The following is a 21,004-nucleotide window of genomic DNA, read 5'->3' as shown; positions in this document are numbered from 1 at the left end:
AACATTTACCTTGAACATGCTACATGGGAGAACCTATGCAAGGCTGCAATATTGCTCTGAAAATGTCATGGTAGGATGATGCCTGCTTGTGCTCTCCCTGTGCAGGTGACTCAGCTGTTTGCAAAGGCAGAAGGGCTGTAAGTTTTGGTTTTATTTTTCCAGAATTCTATATTTACAAATTCTCTTTTCTTGGCAGTCTTTTCAATAATGTCAGGTCTTCCCTTCTGTCTTCTTTGTGCTTCTTTTTTCATTTCTGCTTCTACTGAATGAAGATCCTGGTGCTGCTCATAGAAAGAAAACAAACAAACAAAAAACCCCCAGTAACTTGAGACTTTTATTTTACACAAGCTGTGGATATTGAAAGATATTCTTAGCATATGTCACCAACCATGTGAACGTTACTTTCCAATTAAGTCTCCCAGTATTTCTGCTGGTTGCTATAAAGCTCTACAAAACGTGGAGCCATAGACATGAGTGCATTAACACCCATGGTGGAAAAAAGATCCAACTATTTATGTGGCAGTCATTTTTTTTAATTTAAATGTGGTTTCAGAAGTTAAAATGAGCTCAACTGTTGGAGAAAATCATCTTGAGCATCACGTATATGTATATCTTCAAAACTTGGAACAATCACCGAGCAAATTAAAGCAGTTTTCTGTGATTCTGGACAACTTTTTAGATGTGATAACTTTCCCTAATGTCTGTGCCACAGCTGCATCAACCTCTGCAAATTAAATAAGGAAACAATTCAAGGCATTTCTGACGTAGCCTGGTGGTTAAATTGTAATCAGCATCTGGTAATTAAAACGTATGGCTGAAACGACAAACCCCAAGTCAGCATTTACCTTCCATTATCCTCATCTGCTGGGTGCTTTGCTCAATTGGTTCTCCAAGATAGGGGCTGCTAACGGTGTGTGGCTGAGTTGCTGCGTGCCCAGGGAGCTGCAGGCACCTTTGTGTGCAGCACCTGCTGGAGATGCGCTCCAGCCCTGCTGACTGTACCCACCTTCCTGTTCTCTCACTGCTTCCTCCCCCCCTTACCTCTGCTGAGGTGCACTGCTGACTGCATCCGGGTCACTTCTTAAGGCAGCACGAGTGTTTCACATTGTTGCAATGCTGTGGTCTGTAGGTGCCTGGGGCAGGTGACTGAAGGCCTGGTACAGACAGACGCGGCTGCGCGTTCTCCACATCCACCTATAGTAGTGGGTGGTGGAGAGAATGAAGCAGTCTTTCCTTTTTGTTTGTGTTGGTAACCAGGAATAGCCAAGGCATGTGGTCACTCGTTCTGCAGGGCAACGCGTTGTGGTGGTCTATGGCAGGAGGCTGAAATGCCTGCTGCATCCTCTGAGTGCAGGAAAGGCTGCATAGCCCATGTGCAGGCAATGGGCAGGGGCCAGGGCAACCTCTGGCTTGGCAGCTGCTGGGAGCTTTCTCTTGTGGTCTTCTGCTATCAGAAAAAGAAATCTTGCTGGTGCCAGAGAGAACACGTGGTTCTGCCTTCAGTGTAACTCATCAGCATTCTACAGGTGGCCCACGGACCTGCCTTCATCCTGCTCAACCTCAGGCTGTCCTGGGCTTTGCCTATAGAGCAACTGTGAAATATGAATGCGGTAAAGAGTCAGCTTCAGAGATCAAATTAAATCCAAGATAAGATGGTGTCCCTGGTGCATTCCTTACCTCCTGACAGCAGCCTGCAAAGCAGCAAACAACTGCACAGACAACATGCAGAAGTGAAATACACACAAAGAACACACAGAAATGGAAAGTGTTGAAGTTCTCTGGTGTAGTAGCTCCATGATGCAGAGAGAACTGGCACTCGGTAGAGTTGGAAAACTATAAGGAAAATGAATATTTACTGACGCCAGTTTCTTTCACTGGCTGACGGGGGAGACCTAGGGTAGAGCTTCTGCTTCTGTGGCTAACAGAGCTGTGTCTTATGCCTGAGTGTGGCAGGAGAACGTGACTTCTCTGGCACTACTCTTTCGTGCTCAAATCTAAGGGACAAGCATTTGCGAGAGAGAGCATTGCTATGCAGGAGAGAGCTGGAGTTAACATAAATTTTGGACCACGTGTGCCACTGGATGTGGTTTCTCTGCGAAGGTGATAGCCCAACCCTGGCTGCTTGGCACCCCATTCAGGAGGTCTGGGAGCTGTGGTGGGTGAGGGATGAGGGGCTCTGCTGTCAAACTGGCTATTGGTTTGTTACAGAACTTTGTTTTTACTAAAGATTAATATTCCATGTAGGCTATTTTAAGTTTTTCAATGATACAAGCAAAGTGTGTTCTAAACAACTTTTTCTTGAACAGGTTGAAGCCATGAAGAGAGTACTAGAAAGTCTCAATCTCAACATGGTAGAGATGGTAGATGAAAATGCAACCTTGGATGGTGGAGACGTCTTATTTACAGGTACAGTGTAGTAAATTTGCTGTTTAAATATTCTGCTTAGAAGACAGCATGTTATCTGTTGTCTGCATAATAAAGTGTTGTTCGTATGGCTTGTTAAATCAGTTGTTTGCTAAATGTCACGTAGGTAGCGGAGAGATTAATTTTCAGTGCAGCCCTCAGTGTCCTGTCTAATGCCTGAATAAATGAAGCAGCAGTACACACAGTACAAAGAACGGTACTGTGCATACAAATTTTATTTTAGCTTGTAAAGTGCCAATAAGAAACATGCTTTCAATAGTCAGCTGCCTGCAGTTGTTTCATATTTCTTATTACAAGCAGCTATGCTCACACAGACTCATTTTCAGGAATTGTGAAGCTTGATGCAGGCAGTTGTCACTGGTTCAGTGAATCAAATACAAAAAATGCCTTTTAGTTTATGGAGAAAGCGGCAGAGTTGCCTGCCAGATGTCATGTGCTAGACAACTCTTATGCATGGTTGACTTCAAGGGTGAAGATACTGACAGTGTTTTTTATGTCACTAAACCCATTAGGCATTTTCTCACATCAACTGCATGTACGCTTGCTCCCACCTGTGCCGAATGAGCCTGTTCATTCTGATCAGCATCACAGCAGGCTGGCTGCTTGTCTTAGGTCACAGGGGGACAGGAAGGGTCCCAGAAGTGGCAGGCCGAGGAGGAAGGTCTTCCTAATATGGTGCAGGTCCTGTGCTGGCCCATTTCCCCTGGAGTCAGTGCCTGCAGAGCTGTCTGGAGGCCAGAGGAGACCTCAGAGGAAGGGGGAAGCGCCCATCAGAGCTGTGCTAATCCAGCCCAGCTGTTCTCCTGCCTGGCTCCATGAGCACTTCGTTAGGAGGGGAAGCTGTTTATGTTTCCAGCAAAACTTGTTGTGTGGAAGAAGATAATTGCTTTACATTATCAGCTTGGGATTGTAGGTTGTGTACTCCTGAACTGAGTTTTATGGTTCAGCTTAAGAAGGGAAAGATAGGAAATTATATCCATTAATGGTTGCCTCAGATTGTCTCTAAAGTTGGCCTGGTTTTGAAATTGATTTTGTTTGATTGGTTTTGAAACTGGTTTGTTTGACTGGAGCTGCTAAAAAATAAAATCTGTAATTGTTTCATTCCTTGTTTTTTCATTCTAGGCAGAGAATTTTTTGTAGGCCTTTCCAAGCGGACAAATCAACGTGGGGCAGAAATTCTGGCTGACACATTTAAGGTCTGTAGGTTGACCTGTGCTACAGGAAGTATAAGTTGTCCTCTGAAAAATTGTACTGGCTAAGATGCTTGTCATACTTGTAAATGGTTTTCTTACAATTTCTTTTAAAAAAGTAGAAATTAATGAAAAAAATGAAAAAGTGTAAGCATCCTCTGACTTAGTATAGTGTAGGTGCATCTGAAATGGGGAATCATTGCATAAAAGTAACTTGGGTAGTAGGAGACTGAAAGGATATTGACATGTTCTTAGTGTTCTCGTCTGTCAGCTCCTTGTTCTTAATGCAGGTCCCTGGAGAGTTTTTATGTACGTACCGTCTGATTGCACATTGTAACGTATTGCTTCACAGCTGCAATAACAGTACTGTTTGAAATACGCTCTGGATTTTACTCCAGTGCACAAGATTAGGCAAGCTGGTCCAGAGGGGTATGTTGTACATAAGCAGTTGACACTGTGCTCTGGGATATGTTGCTATTGTTAATTTGTAGAGAACACGATTAATTATGGAATGTCTCAATATAATTAAGGAAATAGGACAGCTTAAAAATATTTATAGTACCCATTTTCTGCTCCCACACAGGATTATGCTGTCTCCACAGTCCCTGTTCATGATTCTTTGCATCTGAAGAGTTTTTGCAGCATGGCTGGGCCAAATCTGATTGCTATCGGGTCAAGTGAAGCTGCACAGAAAGCCCTCAAGGTAAAGAGCAAATGAAAATTTTCTTTAAACTGCAAACTTTGGTTGGTTAGTTTTTAAATCTCTGCTCAAGGATGCTGGGGTTTTAAATATGTGCACATCAATGAAAGAGGAAATCGGTGCCTACCTTGTATATACAAGCCAGAGAGTATGTTTATATTGGGTAAGAGAACAGTGATACTAATTTAGCTCAAGCTACATACATTAGTTTATAAAATGGAATACGTGGGTTATTATTTACACTTCTATTGTCTGAAAGTGACAATTTGTTGATAGGAGGGAAGAAGAAGATATCATCAGAGCAGTAGGGGACATTAGAGTCACCTGCTCCAGCGGAAAGTGAAGCCCATGGTCCTTTGCAAGCCAAACCACTCTGTGGTTCTGTCATTACTTCAGGTGTTGCTGTGAGAACATGTGGCTTTTAAAATTGCCAGAGAAGATGTAAAAGATATGGCAGGAGGAGGGAGAGGGGAATAGACCCAGTTGTACGAATGGCCCATGTGAGCATTTTTCACAGGGTAAAATAATTCTGTCACTGCAGCCACAGGGCTTGGGGGCCAGAGCTCCCCATCCCTCCACCAGGTGGCTGCAGAGTCAAGGTCCTTTCATTTTGCTTTTTCCTATCGGATCCCATCAGGATGTCATGTCATAGCAGTGAGGCTCCAGCAGAAAGTAGGGAGAGCTGTTCACCTGAGCCTTGCCCTTCTCTCAAGGCTTTGAACAGTTCAGTTTGAAGTGAGGTTGTGAATCTGGATCTCTTTGCTGACAGGTTTGCTAGCCAGTAACACACTGTGCAGCAGGTCAGCACTGCGCTACCACTGTCATGGTTCATAGGAAATTGCTGCTGTGGTTTGTACTGAGCTCAGTGGCTTCCCCTGCATGTGTACAGAGTGTTTTGGAGATGTGGGCACAGAGGTGCCTGAGGCCATGAATCTCGTTACATGTGTAGGTAACCTGAGAGATTAGCATCTCTGCTCCAGCCTGATAGCACAGCTGCAGGCACTGATGCTTTGCAGCAGAAGCTTGTGCCGAAGCACCAAAACAGCAAAGTGTAGCCATGGCTTTACCTGATGTGAAGCTTGAGGGAGTTTGTCTCTGTGATACAGACTGGGTCCTGCCATCCTGTGCTCTTTGTTTTGATATGCAGGTAAATCAGAGTGTGTCTGAAAGCACTGGAGCTTTTTTTTTTAATCAGTACTTGCCTTTAAAGATTTAACAAAAATTTACTTATTGGTGATGACAGCAAGTCCCACATTTTCAGCTTCTGATTACACTTATTACTTTGCCACTAAATAAGAAGATAAGTACATGCATTGTTCTTCAGTTTTGCAGAAGCCTCAGTGATGCAGCGTCATCACTAATGCGTGGACAAAATCAGCTGTACGTGAGGAGGAGTGGAAGTAGCTCTGCTTAGCTGGAGTGAGAAAGCTCTCTGCAGTCCTCAGTTGAAAGGCACCTTACTCAACCTGACTTTTGTCTCTTGCTCTAATTATACAAAATTTATTTTAAAAAACAGCAATGCTATTGGTGCCCAAGGCTACCAATCTGAATCTGTGCCACACAGAATGTGTACTATGGGTGTAACATGTAGCTCTGATATTAACATCACTTCATCCTAAAGAGCTTTGGAACCGATCCTGCATTTGTGGTGCATACACCTCCTTGGCTTCTGCAAACTGCTTATTACTTTGATACGTCTGTAATTGTCTGCAAGATGGAAGCCTGAAAACTTTCTCATTCTTATTGCTGTGCAGCGATTTCTTCTTGCATATTTACCTACCAATTTTTATAAATTCCCTTCATGGGCATAATCCTAGGACTTTACATTTCCCAACAGCATCATTTATTCCATCAGAGCTCAGCAGAGACTTGTTGTTTGTTTTTCCTTCTCTCTCTTGTGACAGTTGAGGATTTAAAATATCTTAGTGCCCTGCTGAGATAAAACCAACTTTTCAAATCTGCTCAGGATCTCCCCTGCAGGATGCTGCTTGAATTATGGAGGAGGGGAAAGTGTGATCCTGGCTGCCTTAGATTTGCAGCCTGACAGCTATGAGGGAATAGGATAGCAGCCTGATTGCTCTGATGAGCAGTGAGCGTGAGCGGAGGTAGGGAGCCTCCTCTCAAACAGGAGGAAACAGGAGGACAGTCCTATGGATCCCCGCGTGGCTTGCAGTGGCTGCAAGTCTGTTTGTTCACTTGAACGTGCTGTGGAAGTTACTGTCTCATTAGAAATCGCTGCACGAAGCTCTGGGAGTACATTCCCAGCCTCTGCTCTGCCCTGAGGAATTTATGACAAATGGCTTTGGTTGAAAAGGTCTGATGTTCCTGATGCCGTGAGATTGATTTAGTCTGGGGTGGAAAGTGCCCTGCATCTTTCCCTGTGAAATATGCACAATCCCAGATATTCAGGCTCAGGCTCAAAACACCTCGTGAGCAGCAGCCTGATGGAGTTTGCAGATATCCAGACAACCCTACTCTTGTATAGAGTGTTTATAAACATGAGCAAAATTCAAGTACAATACTGGTTGCTCAGAGCTGCAATTTGAACCTGAGCCAGCACTAATCTGAGAACTCATCGTTCTGATTAAGGCTTTTTGCCCGGCTCGGCTAATCATGTTGCAGTGCATAAATGTAGCTGTTGTAGCCAAAAATATTTTTTGGATAAACTGATGAAATGATGCTGATAACTAGCCGTCAAGTAGATATCACCATTAATCAAGGCACAGTGGAAAACAGATTTATTTTGAAGAGGATGTGCTCATTGACAAGATAAACTAGCAGTCTGTTGTTTAAAAAAATATATCAGTTATGCCAGTTTTCAGTGTATTTCTGTGAATCAAAGACTGAGTAGCATGTTCACGTGTGCAGTTACATCTGCTCACATGCTGCGAGCTGGAGCTCTCAGAGAAATTGTTTGAAAACATGTAAGTAATACATCTCCCTTGGAAATGCTAGCAGGGGTAGTGCTGCGTATCGCAGCTTTGTCCAATTGTTGAATTCCTGCTTTTTGACCCAAGTGAATTTTGTGTTTGTTCACTTACCTCTGATGAAAAAATATTACAGTAAGTGATCAATGTCTTGCAACCTTGTGGAAATAAAGCTGCAATTTCTATAAAGTGTTGATACTGAGAATTAACAGCTGCTGCCTGGCTTTTGGCCAGTGAATGGAGTGATAGCAGTGCCTGTCCACCTCTCCTCCAGCCCTGTTTGGCCCCGCTGTCCCTGGGCTCCCTCTGGGTCACCTGCCTGAGGCAGCTCTCAGTGTGGCTGCTGTAGGAGATTGCTGTTGGGAGCCTCTTCTTGGTGGCTGCCTTCTGCACTGGAAATCCTGTTGAGCAAAACAAGCAATTGAGCTGCTTTTGAGCACCCTCCCCAAGGCATTTTGTCCTCCAGTGTGTCTTGGTGGCCAACAAGTGAGCTGTAGTGCTAGGCTAGGCTAACATTTATATTTAAAATAGGGTTTTTTTGTTTGAAAGGCAGCAGTTTTTCTTGATTGTTCTTGCCATTGCAAATGATGTCCACACAATTCCTTAAAAATAAGAGAATAAATGAAATCTGGTGCTTATTGCAGAGCGCAGTTTATCATGAGCTTAGTGTAGTGTGTGTAACAGAGAGCACTGCCAATGAACTATAAAATGAGTGCACAGAGTTTAGGATTATAGAGCACATGCTAGGAGCAGGCAATAAATCACAAGTGATGTTCTTACCATGAAATCCTCTTCAGGCTCTGGCAAGTATAGAATATTTATTTGGGCTGCAGCTGAAAAGCGGCACTCGAGGAAACTTGGTGAAAGAGAGAGGCAAATTAACTACAGAAAGTACCGTGGCCTGCCTTGCTTCCACATCTGAAACATTAGCTTCCCTCTGCTATACGCAGGGCACATTTCTTTCTTGCAGTTAACCCCATCAGTAATTCTGTAGCTGAATGCTTGCCAAGGCTGTTGGGCAGATAATGCCTTGGGGAGGGTTCTGTACCGTCGATGGGGCCAAGAGCTTTCCAGAAGTGTCATCTCTAGGCTCCAGTCTTGTGGTGCTGGAGGGGCCGGGCAGTGGGCACAGTGCTGTCGGCACGGCTTGGTGCCCTGCTGCCCATCATGGGGCACAACCCAGATTCTGGCCCAGATGACAGGAGATGAGAGCCAGCCAGTCAGGTCAGCAGCAAAGGCAAATTATAGGATTGCATGGAGAATGGTGACCCAGCATCTGCTGTGAATTAGAAAGGCTGTGTTTGTGTCCCTCACATAGTTCTGTTGGATGGCACAGAGCACAGGTCCCTCTGCTTTCCCTGGTGAGCGAGGACTTGGATGGTGCTGATGGGCACCACTTTCAGCTTAGGAACTTGTCTATGGCCAGGCCATCCTGTCCCCTCACAAGTAGCTCAGTAGCGATCCCAGAGTACCTGAGAGGTTCCCTGATGCAGTATCTCCTGCTGGGAGCAGTGCTGTTCATTCATCTCCTGATGCATTCCCCAGAGAACACTATTACAAAAACAACTCCTCTGTTTTGACAGAGGCCAAGGGAGGCCTACCAAAACCACATTGTAAGCATAAAGAAGGAAGTCTCTTTTGGGCAACTGGGCCCTTGGTCCGTATCCAAAGCTGTGATCACAGCAGGGCTTTTAATGACTTGGGTGCAAAAAGTTGCTAGAGTGTTGGCAGAGTTACCCCATCCCCATGATTAAATGCCTTTTGTTCTCACTGTGGCTTGGCTAACCCTAGTCTCTGCAGTGTGCCAGCTTTAAGAAGCAGAGTGCTGTTAGCCTGCATTGCAACAGGGGTGCAGTGCCTGCATACAAGCTATGGAATTTCTGTCCCAGCTGCAGAAGAGCCTCTGGAATGGGCAACTAGGGGAAAGCATCATATATCCCATGTGCTTACAACGCATCCTCTACCCCTGGGCAGAACAGAAAGGCTCAGAAAAGCTGCTTTTGCTATTGTCATAGAATCATAGAATTGCTCAGGATGGAAAAGATCTTAAAGATCATCAAGTGCAACCACTTGTCTGTACAGGGGCTTTCTTTTCTAGTAATGCAAAAGTTAGAACAAACCTATTGTCTCTTATTTCTTAAGAATTCATCATTTGTACCTCTGCTTATTCCCCATATGAAGTCATCATCCTCTATTTATGATATCACAAAGGGTTGCTGTGGAAATGATTGCTAATATTAATAATCCAAAGAGGACAACTTCAGGTAGGGGATTAGCAGAAAGTGCAGATGAGTGTGGACATCTATGTAATGCTGCAGCAAAGAAGGTAATAAAATCCAGAGAACAGCTGTCAACCTGCTCCTTAGTGTAATTCAGAAACAGAGACGTCATTTGCTGCTCCCAGCCTTATAGATAGGAAAATTAGTCAATGTTTAAGATTCTGAACACTTTCCTTTAGCTCATAGTTGCTCACTCTGGATCAGGTCCTGTGAGACGTTGCATACTTTCAGCTCCTTCTGACTTTCCATTACTTCACAAGTGAAGGGCGTAGGGTGTCCCAGAGGACACAGGTCTTCACACCGCATGGCCTGCTGCTTTATAAGGCAACTCTTTGTGGGTTCTTTTAATTAAGGTCGGGTGTTGTAATGAATTTCTTCTGTGTAATTGAGTGTCAGCGTTGTTCAGTTTGCAAACAGGCTGGAGAATTGAGTCTTTTGGAAGTTCCAGACTCGAAAGTATATTTATAGAATAGAGTATGCTGGATTAGGTTGTTTGTGTTTCTTAACAAGGTGAGGCAGGTGTCCCTTTAAGCACATCTTTGTCACTGCCAGGACACAGTGCAGCCTGTGCAGCTCCCGGTTGGCAGGGTGTATGTGTTCCTCTGACATGTGAGCAGATCAAGCTCTTCCAGCTCTGCCCTCTGGTCTGCCCCTCTGCCTGCTCGCCATCACTGTTGTCTCCGTGTGCTGGAAAGCTGTGTGCCCTGTAGAGCCACAGTGCATGGGCAGGCTGGCATAACAGCAGCGTGGCCCTCCAGCCCCTCTTCATCCCTACAATGCTGTTTTCCTTCTCTGCTATTGATGATTTCTCCAGACATGAAGAGGCAAACTTGAGGAACTGAAGAAGCAGAGACAGGGCAATAAAGCAGTGAATGAAAGTCAGTGTAGGTAAATGTAAAATGATGACCAGCATGGGCTGGGAGAATGATGAAGAGAACTTCACGTATGAAATAATGTGCCCTGACTGATGGTTACCACAGAAATAAGATGCTAGACTCACTGAGATTGTCAGCTAAGCTGAGAGCCAGGCAGAAAACATCATTATGCCACTAATTAAAGTTGTGGTGTGTCTGTATGTTGGCTGCCACATGCCCTTTGCATGCACAATCCCTTCGTCCAAAGAAAGATAGAGCAGAGATGGAGAGGCTCAGGAAAGAGGAGTAGGTGAACTAATACCTGTAGCCTGTAAAATACCTTGTATTGGATAAAGAGATAAGCTAAGCAAGCTATGGCTGTCACCTGGAAAAGAGACAGCTACGAAGGGGTGAGAGATGCCTATAAAACCAGGCATCTCTGGTTTATGGCACAGGGCTTGCTGTTACATTGCAAAGAATAGCAGATGCTGTGCGTTGGGTTTGGCCTGGGGGGTGTGGATATGGGGGATCACTGCATCCCTCACCCAAGCATGGCAGTGAGGCCCCGCATGACAGTGAGGGGGCAGAGTGCATGGTGGAGCCTGGCTTGCCTTAAAAGTGCATGTGGTCATCTCAGCTCTGCTGAGATAATAGGGCCCGAACACATACACATTTTTCCTTCATTCATAATGCTGCTTCATATTTAGGATTATTTAGCTTATCCATTACCTCAGTTGTCTGAGGACACACTAAAAAAAAAACAACTATAGGAAAGGCATTTTAGGCTATGAGAATGACTTCAACATAAGGAAAGCATGACTAAGGGCTGAGAGAATGTGCAATGAAAATTACCCTCTCCGGGCTGAAGAAAATTCCCAGAAAACTAGGCATGCGGGAAATGCCTGACTGTTAACATAGCTGGTCATACAATGCATGTGGGCAGAAAGCCAGCCTTCCACTGATGCACTGTGCAAGGGCTACAGGCTTTGTAAACTGCTCATTTCCCAAAAATGTGTATTCTGCAGGAATATCTGATAGAAAATAAGAGCCTTGCTTTTATCTCTTTCTCTGCCCTGGAGCCCTGTCTGGCCAGCTGTATGTGCTCAGTGACTTTTTGCCATAGAAATATACAAGAGCACGAGTCATTAAAATAGCCTGGTTGCATCATTTCTGCACATTTCTGCTTTGTTCATAGACTCTTTGTGGCACAGGTCTGGGGTTTATTGCCTTTGCGCACTCTCAACAGATTGATTTTTGAAATTTTACTTCAATATGCAGACATTGTTAAAACAGATGAAAGCTTGCATATATGATTTTCTTCTTATCTTAAAAGGTGAGGAAGAGAGAGCAATTTTGTGTTGTCAGAATGCTAGTTCTGCTTTCTTAGGGTGATACTGTAGTGAACAGATCCCATCCCCGCTGCTGCAGCTGTGGACTTCAGATTCCATGATTCTGTGTCTTGTTTTCTCGCTCGTTTTTTCTTTGCTTCTTTCTAAATGAATTCAGCCACCACTTTCCAGCTTTTTAGTCTTGAAAGCAATCCTTCTAGCATGCCTTGCCATCATCTGCTCAGTTTTCCTGAGGCTGGTTTGTGTTTCCTGCAGCACAGTTAGGGCCTTGCATTTGGTCTTCGCTTCAATTTGCTGTGAGTGTTCCTAACTGAAGCATTTTATGGAAGGAAGTGAATGGGAGATGTGTCCATACCCTTCCATTTGAGAATTCATTTGTAATTTATTATGGAAATGTTACCCAGTGAGTCAGTACATTTCTGATGAATGAGCTGTTTTCTGTAGAAAACCTGCAGCACAGAATTTTTTTTTCACCACCGAGGTCTGGAGAAAGCACAACTTTCTGGGAGTTGAGTGAAATCCAGGCGGTAGCTTTTCTTCTGCTGCTGCATATATTTCAGTGCAGGTTTAATAACAACAACCCTTAATCCAGACTTAAACAGATTATGTTAGGAAGGAGAAGGAGGCTGCGGGCAGAGGACAAGTCTGCAGGCTGTTACCAGGGAGAGCAACAGCAGCTCTGCTGGCATGTCACCTGCTGCTGTATGCCTGCAACATCGAGGAGAGCTTGAACAAATGCATCACGGCAATGTAACGGAAGCAAATGCATAAACAGGGAAGTCAAACACATGGAATACAGTAATAAAAACACATCCGGTGAAGTAAAGATGCAAGGATTGCTTCTCAGCAAAGCACAGCAACCTTTTATGGAGGTAGTTGTGACCTTGGGAACTGAGGAGAGTTTCACAATTGAAGAAAGAACAAGAAGTGATAACGCTTCCTCAAGAATGCATGGCATCCTTCATTACCAGTTTCACGTTCTGCATGGGATGTGGATGACTCAGACTGCGACATGAAAAATGCATCCAGACCTAGAAAGGAATTACTGTAGCAGTATGTGTGTATGTACTGCTTTGGTACTTCACAATATGTTTTAGATGTAGTTATTATAATGAGGTTCCACATGGTATTTCTTATGAATGAGTAAGTAGTAGTACAAATGACCCTACTGATAACTTGAAGATAAATTTAACTGTGCCACAGATCAAAGTCTGCTATGTGGTGTAGATCTGTGGGGTTTTGCTGAGAAGGGTAAATTCCCTTGAAGAATTTTGTTAACAGAATAGTGATTTATTTTTAACATAATGTTAATGTGAGTACTTCTAAGTTGGAAAAAAAAAAAAAGGCTTTTATTTCTGTTCAGATCTTTGCAATGTGTGTGGGAACGAAGGAGAGCTAGGAGGGAAACTGAAGCACTTGAGTTTGCTTAGGCTTTGGGCAGAGCCAAAGCTTTGGGCTTTGTTCACTTCTGCTTTATTCTAGGTCTCTGTCAGAGAAGCTGGTGTAAAGCTGGAATGATACAATGGAGAGTCAGGCTTCTTGTCCCCAGGCTTTTTCCATCTTTACTAAAAAGTTGAGCCTAATCCAAAACTTGGGATCTCAGGCTTCTCATGTGCTGACAGTCTCTGTCTCTGAAATTCCAGCCAGGGTCCAAATTTGTGTATGAGCCTTATATTTATAAACCAACCTTCTGAAAACCACCAGCTCTGCTGTTCTGACAAGGTTATTGTGTTGTCCCCTTGGGAACGAGGATTAACTCAGACATGTCATCTCGCTCCCCAGCACAGGTGCTTGGTGAAAGAGTAACTGCTTGGAAAGCAAAAACGAGGTCCTTGAAAAGAGTTAAGATTGGGCTGATATCCAAGTTGGGAGCCATTCTTGTCCTGTTTGTGCTAATTCATACTCGTTTGATGAGTGTTGAATGATGGCTGCTTTTTTCAAAGGTGGCTGAGCACCTCTAGTTTTCATCAATGTGAGCAGGAGGTTTGCATACTCAATGTGCGCTACTTAAGGAAAAGACCCCGCTGACTGTCCGTTGGGCAGCCTGCTTAATCCTGCCACTTGCAGGAACCATTTGACAGGTTTTCTACTGCTGTTCTTGGGTAGGGTTAGTGGATTCTTCCTTGAAGGCAGAGATAAAAGCAGATCTCCTTGCTGCATAGCAAAATGTCTCTTGGCTGGCTTGGCAGTTGTACTTAGAGTGTTTTTTGAAGGCTCTATTCTTGCATTTATTTGGGCCCACTACAGTGTTTGGTCAGTAGTTGTGCTTTGTGTCTCCCGACAGACCATGCAACAGATGAGCGACCACCGCTACGACAAGCTGACGGTGCCCGACGATGCCGCCGCAAACTGCATCTACTTAAACATTCCCAGCAAAGGGCACGTCCTGCTGCACAGAGCCCCTGAGGAGTACCCAGAGAGTGCAAAGGTGAGGGATGTGCTGGGAGCAGCTGGGAGACTGCCAGCGTCCCAGCATCACCGGGAAGGGGCTGGGAACTGAAATTCAGTGCTTTACAGAGTGACATCCTGCCATGGGAAATATCAGATGGCGAGAGCTCTCAAAAGGTGGGAGGTCTGGGCTCTGTGTGTGTCTCCACTGATTTTGTTTGTCTCCTGTGCCCCTTGTGCTGCTTCTGCCCAACTGGAAGCAGTAATGGTACTAATGTTTGCAACCCTCTGAGAGCCGCAGCCAAATGGCCACATAAACTGTAAATGTTAGCTTGAATTACAGTGAGAAGCATGGCACCCACTGATCAATCCATGACTACTCCGAATACTCAGGGAAAAGGGAAAATAAGGAGGTGTAAAAAGTAATTATTTCTGTGCCGTTTCCTTTCCTAAACAGGTTTTTGAAAAACTGAAGGACCACATGCTGATCCCAATAGCCAACACAGAACTGGAGAAAGTAGATGGGGCTCTGACCTGTTGCTCTGTGCTTATTAACAAAACTTCAGAATTATGAGTTTACAGAAGTCCCTCCCTTGTAACTGGCAATAATGTTACACACAAGGTAGACGAATCTGTATCCACACTTTTATTGTTTTTATTGACAATCTACTGTACCACTGTGCTACTAACCCTTGTTTACAAATTTTTTGCTTTGTGTATTTTTATGATGTCCTTGCAGATGGTATTTAAGGTGGATGTATGCTCTCATTGAGGGAACATAACTCTGAAGTGTGTTAGTCCTGTGGGCTGGCAGAAGAAAATTACAATGGCTAACCCCAAGCTTTAGCAATCTAACTTACCTGTGTGAAATTTTTAAGAAGACCAACTAATTCTCAACACTTCAAGCACCTCTGTTGTCTTTGCACTGCTCCCTTCTCCTGTGTTTTTTCTTTCTCTTCCTTGATCTACTCTCTTTATTCCTTTAGTCTTTCACCTCTGTTTCTTCTCACTTTCAATGATGCAAAGTGTCAGTGGGGGCGGAAAAAAGTTCAGGGGACTCATGAACTTGGTATTTCCTGTGGTAGGGAAGCTGAAACAGTGGGCAGTAGTCTACACTCGGTCTCAGCCATATCACAGCGCTGCTGCTGGGCATTGTTAGTTTCAGATGCAAGGTAGCAGCTTTGGGAAAAGCCTCCTCTGACAGGAGCATTTGAAGGCAGTACCTGCCTGGGAAACTTGGATGACATAAAAAGAATTCACAGTGCAGCCACACAGGACATCACCTGCAAGTTCAGGTGGCATTTTGCTGCTAATGCTCTGTCTTACACTTTGGTGACAGCAGAATAAGAGTTTTCTTTAAAGGCCAGGTCCTGGGGAACATTTGGATCACAAAAATGAAGATCTCAGATGCTTTCAGTAAAGTTGAAGCTATAAAAAGTAATAAAAAAATTTTGGGCTTTTAAAATTATTATTCATTTGCTCTTTTTTTTTTTTTTTTTAAATTTGTTCCTCCTTCCTGTTGTTTTCTCCTCTTTTGAAGGCCACATACTAGCAAAATTCAAAAGGAAAGGCTGATAGAATGAGTTGAAGGACAGTTATTCCTGGATTATGCTCATGAATAAGGGAAGCTATTGTTTCCTGAAAGATTGGCATGTGTAATTTGCCCTTGGGGTAGTTTTCCTTGGAACAATGACCATCTTAACTTTTAATTGCATGAATATTTAGTGTGGTATTCAGTTAAAACAAATACATTTTTTGTAGCAAATTCCACAACATGTTTACCCACTGAGTCATACTTTTTTTGCCACAGTAAAGCGGAGCATACCCCATTGTATTCACATGCTTCTTGTTAAATCATTTGTAAACTACGGATGGAGAAATTCCCAAATAGAGACAGCAGCGGGAACTCTCCGGACACTTACAAACAGTCAGAACATGTTTTCAACTTCCTAGGCACCTCCTCCACCTTTCCTGAACCACTTGTGACATGGCGCTAAGGTACGGTCGGAAGTGAGTGGGGGGAGTCAGTCTGTAGCACAGCAAATAGCACTAACCAAGCACATACTTCAGTATTCTTTGGAAACCTGCGTGTTTTTCCACGCTGTCATAAGGGAGGAAACACAAGTACGTACATCCGTAGGTACTCCACAGTGCGACTCTCACCTCACCTAGCAGTAATGTGGAGCAAACATCCTGTCAGCCACCAGGATATGTGTCGCACTGTCTGCATGCTGCGGTGACAAGAAGCGTCATGAGAGAGAGGACAAGGACGAGCAAATAAAATGGTTTTATGGCTGTGTGCTGTCCCAAAGGATTCTCCCGAGGTTTCCCCTTTGTCTCCTCCATTCCCATGCACCATGATTTCAGCCTGACCCACATGATCATGCTCTAAGGATGTAAACATTGCAGTGGGAAATCTTTCCCTCTTTCCTTCAGTGCTCTTTTAAGTATCTGATAAAGCATCTTGCATTTTAAAATGACTTGATACTCAGCAGAGATTCTGTGCCAAAAAAGTAACCCTGCAGTATTTAACTGTGACTGTCTAAAGGCAAGCTTTACCTTAAAACATCTGTATCTGTGGGAGCTGTCATATGAAGCCCATATGCCCCCTCCCTCCTGCCCTGTCTGTACTCCTGAGCCTGGTTACACCTCATTCCCATCCCTTTGCCTTGATTCCTCCATCATCTCATCCAGGAGTGGGAGCTGTCCTGTGCCACCACTGGGCTGTGGGGTATCCATTCCATTTATGCCTCAAGCTCTCTTCCTCAGACTATAGTTTCTAGTTTTGTGGCATAATGAATGCTTTTTTCTTTCAGCCTCAAAGAAAATTTTCCTCCTGCTGCCTTAGTTCTCCTACTTCAGTTGTTTTTTTCTGCCTCCTTGTTGTTCACTCCACAACAGACTGTCCTAAATTCCTTCCCTTCTTGTGTCGATGCCAGGTGGGAGAAGAAACTAAGGGGTCTGCTCTTACTTTGAGCTGGAAAGATGAGTGTCAGTATACGTAGGGATTGACAAGGAGGACATTTCTTAGGACAGAATATGGTAGACACTGCTCATAGCTTATGTCTCTGAAAGCAACTGTATGGGTGATAGTGGCTTTCCTTGGTTTCCCCATGGCATGGAGAGGTGAGGCTGGTCTTTCACCTGTTGCTAGTTAGATTTCCCTGCCTTCAAGGCTGCATTTTGGTATGTGGAAAGAGCAGGGGAATGGCTGAGGGATCTGAATTCCCTATGGTGATGATTTCAAATTGTATATAAATTTTCTGACTTTAGGGGCAGGATTTGGTTGCTTTAAATCACACGTGCTTTGTCTCTGTCTTACAGGCTCATAACAAAGTTCAAAATTAAATCTTAGTCTGATGCCAAAAGTTACCTAAGCTGGTTAGTGGAATTGCCCTTACTGCTCTGCTTTTAGCATTGTTCTTTATTATGTCATTATAATAAAGCAAAAACACTTGAAGCACTTCAGTTTGTGCATTTGCAGTATGGTACTAAGAACTAAAATCATGCCAAGTGCTTCTTGCTGTTTGTTACTTTTTCTGTTGTCCAAACAAATAATTTCTTTGCAAGGACGTTCCTGCTGTAACACGTACGTATTTAATGGGTACCCTATGCATCCTGTCACTAGGACATTTCTCAGATGTCAGATGTAAATCATCATCCTTGACTGATAGAAATAATAAAATGAAATCCCAAACCAAACAAAAAGGAGATGAGACACTGAACTGCCCACAGAAAACATTTGATAACAACTGTCAGGCTGCATGACATAGCCGGTCAGTGAAGAAGATCTTGTGGTTAATAGCTCAGCAGTGGGGTTTGAATTTACTCGTCAGAGGTTTTTTCATTTTGAGCAAGCAGTTTAGCTTAGATCAAATGAAAGAGCTAGAATATGCATTAAAGGTCTTTAAAAGATATTATCTTTACTGCTAGTGCAGGAAGAGCTGTGATATGTGGGTTTCTCTCTTCAACAAAATGTGAATACAGTATCTCTCTCTGCAATGAAAATGTGAATGTGTACTGTACTTAGATGATAATCTCAAATGCTTCCATTTTGGCATTTTTGTTGTTTCCATGCTAATACACTCCTTTCTGGTCTTAAATAGCTGCCACTGTATGAAGCTGTTCACTGATTTTTGGGTGAATTCCAGAGGTCATAGGTACAGAGGTGATAAGTACCACCAAGCTGAGTTTCAAAAATAAACATTCAGTGTAATGCAGAACAACGAACCTGATTTTCTGTTTGCTCACAGTAAATTGGAGATAAAATATGGGAAAAATCAGCTTTTGATGTCACTCAGCTTCTTGAACATTATATTAATCAAGCAGAGCCAAATTACTTCAACGGAAGATACCAGCTTTCATGTGGAACTATTTGGAGAAAATAATTTACTATTTAAGACGCTATTTTTGTTTTTATCAATAAGGAAACTGAAAAGATAAGACTGCTTAAAGAATGGTATTTGTTAAGTGATTGTGAACAAAGTATAATTGGACCTCATGTATTTTCAGAAAAGGTTTAACTGGATGTATGATGTAACTTGTATAGAGCTGCATGTGAATTGTTAGTCACTGTTTTATGTTGTATTGTTCTGCAGTGCACAAATACGACTACTAAACAGAAGTGTTACGTTTCATTAAACTTAAAACCTTGTTGCAGTACATAGTTTCCCACTTTCTGTGCCAAAAACATCAACACATTCCATAATCTGTTCTAATAGAGATTTGCACTTTTTTTTCCCTTTTTGACTCTTGCAGTTTCAATACTATATATCCCCATCACAATGGAATAAAGTGTCAATTGTACTGTGAACTGTGTAGTTTTTGCCTCTTATTCTGAAACTGCAAGCACCTGCATTTTATTTAATACTGTGTCATGTCATCTTTTTATTAGAAAGCTTGCTATATGCTAGGAAAAAGCCAGTAGTATACAGGAGTGTTAAAACCTTTCAGCATGTTAGAAGAAAATTTGGCTCTTTTTTAAAAAAAGTTATTTTAGACTTACATTTAAGAATAATGTAGGTAGGGGTATTGGCCAAGTGTTCTAGATATAGTGGTTGTAATGAATTTTATTACTGTTAAGATAACTAAATAGATATTACTGTAGTGCCATTTGTTTTTCTGTCATGCATGTATTTACTGCAAGTTACAACAGTTAAAATGACAAAAGTTGAGTGGCATGACCATGGTGTTTTCATTCTTAATGTAGCACTTGTGTCTTTCTCCCCCACAAGATGTCAAGAAAGTCGACAGTATTTGAAATATTGTGTACCAGTAATATGGCTGATGGCTGCACGTTTTGTATCCAAATATTTCTTCTCGTGTGCTACAAACGATGCAGGTGGAGCTCATCTCTGCCTGGATTCTTGTGCTCTAATGACATTAGGTTGTGATATCCGGAGTAATGGTCCCAGGAGGTAATGCATGATTCTGGGCTTGGAGGCCGTGGGCATTAAATGCTCGTAGGCCTTCAGTGCCACCTGGTGGCAACCGAGCTTTAATTATTCGAGGCCTCAGTGTTGATTCTGCTCTTTTAAGAAATCCAGCATAAAATAATAGTATTGGAGCAAAAGAATTGCAGTAGTATAGTTTGTCTAGGAATATGACTTTAAACAGAGCAGAACTGAATATTCTTGCTGGAGATTGAAGAACAAGTAAAGACGTAGCTAGAGCTAGTCTAATCTAAATACAGCCTTCATGCTAATTTAACTACACAAGTTAACTGGTTTATATTGCATTATAGGTTTATATTACTACTTATAAATCAGTGCTACCTCTGGATACATTCTGCTTGGTGCAATTACTTCACATAGTAAACTACGTCATTCAGACGAATCTTTGTGTATCTGTATACAGGAGAGAGTTGGTACCAGTTTATTTGGATTTGTTTCTGAATGTCAATAATTTAAAATAGTACAAAAGCTATACAACTCCCATTTGCCACATCAACAAGCACCTCATAGAAGATTTAAACCTTGAAAAGCAAAACATGACAGTCATTTAAAAAGATGTGCCCTTTGAGAAGTTTAGCTGTAGAATATCACGTCAGCAAATCAAGCCTTCCTGCCCTGAGTTTGTGAATGTTTCAGGAACAGCCTGCCAAAAAAAGCATCAGTCACAGACTCCTGCATCCTAAACTCCAGATATCCTCATATTATCAGCTACCTCACCTCACCCCCAAATCCACGAGGCGTAGGCTCATTGCTGTGGGTTTGTCATTTGAAAGCTGCAGTTGTTAGCTCCAGAAATCCATTCAGTTTGGTCAAGGCCCCTGATCTGTGTCTTTGACTGAACCAAAGTCTTTGCCTGGAGCTTTCTTCCTCCTCCTTAGGGCAGCACTGCTGTGGAACATGACGCTACCAGGGAGAGGCCTTGCTGTGCAGTGAGGCTGCCTAAGGGAAAAGGCTGATCGCTGTGGGCAGAAGAGGGGGGAATCAGCAGCCAGCCATAGCGCTGCAAAGCCCAGCGGCCTCTTCTCACAAACCAATAGTGTGACAGTGCTTGCAGGAGCCCACATGTGAGCGATTTGAACAGAGCTTTGTTGTAAGCAGTTTCTGAAACTTCTCTGACTCAGAAATTTCTTCTAAATGTGCGTACGTACATAATTATATAAACCAGTGCAGTGTCTGAAATCTTCCCACCTCCCTTCAAAAAAGAGTTCTCTAGCTCTCTCCTCATTGAGGCTCACTGATCAGTATTGAACTGATGCTAACCTCCTGAAATGAGTATCATACTGAAAGCAGTCTTCTTCCGGCTGCTGGGCTCTTAATTCCAGTTTTATTGGCAGCAAATCTGCTAAAATCTATTCTATTATTGAGTTCTCTACCCACAGTTAATTCTTTTCAGCTTGCCCCATGCTGGCCACCATGGTGCAGGGATCCAGAAGCCCAGCT

The 21,004-nt window shown here is 43.1% G+C and overlaps 1 protein-coding gene across 2 annotated transcripts in view; it reads left to right on the top strand.

The window, feature by feature from the left end:
- The window catches only part of DDAH1 (dimethylarginine dimethylaminohydrolase 1), a 51,690-nt gene extending 32,766 nt beyond the window's left edge, over positions 1 to 18,924 (top strand). For both annotated transcript variants that reach the window (XM_048945954.1, XM_048945955.1), the window contains exons 2-6: positions 2,307 to 2,406; positions 3,547 to 3,620; positions 4,198 to 4,317; positions 14,008 to 14,151; positions 14,569 to 18,924. In XM_048945954.1, coding sequence (XP_048801911.1) covers positions 2,307 to 2,406; positions 3,547 to 3,620; positions 4,198 to 4,317; positions 14,008 to 14,151; positions 14,569 to 14,685 — 555 coding nt within the window. In that variant the 3' untranslated portion in view covers positions 14,686 to 18,924. The remainder of the gene's footprint in view (positions 1 to 2,306; positions 2,407 to 3,546; positions 3,621 to 4,197; positions 4,318 to 14,007; positions 14,152 to 14,568) is intronic.
- Positions 18,925 to 21,004: the final 2,080 nt, after the last annotated feature.

Source organism: Lagopus muta, chromosome 5 (assembly GCF_023343835.1).
Source record: "Lagopus muta isolate bLagMut1 chromosome 5, bLagMut1 primary, whole genome shotgun sequence".
Taxonomy (NCBI): domain Eukaryota; kingdom Metazoa; phylum Chordata; class Aves; order Galliformes; family Phasianidae; genus Lagopus; species Lagopus muta.
The sequence above is the reverse complement of the archived record's forward strand: the minus strand, read 5'-3'. Positions and strand labels throughout refer to the sequence as shown.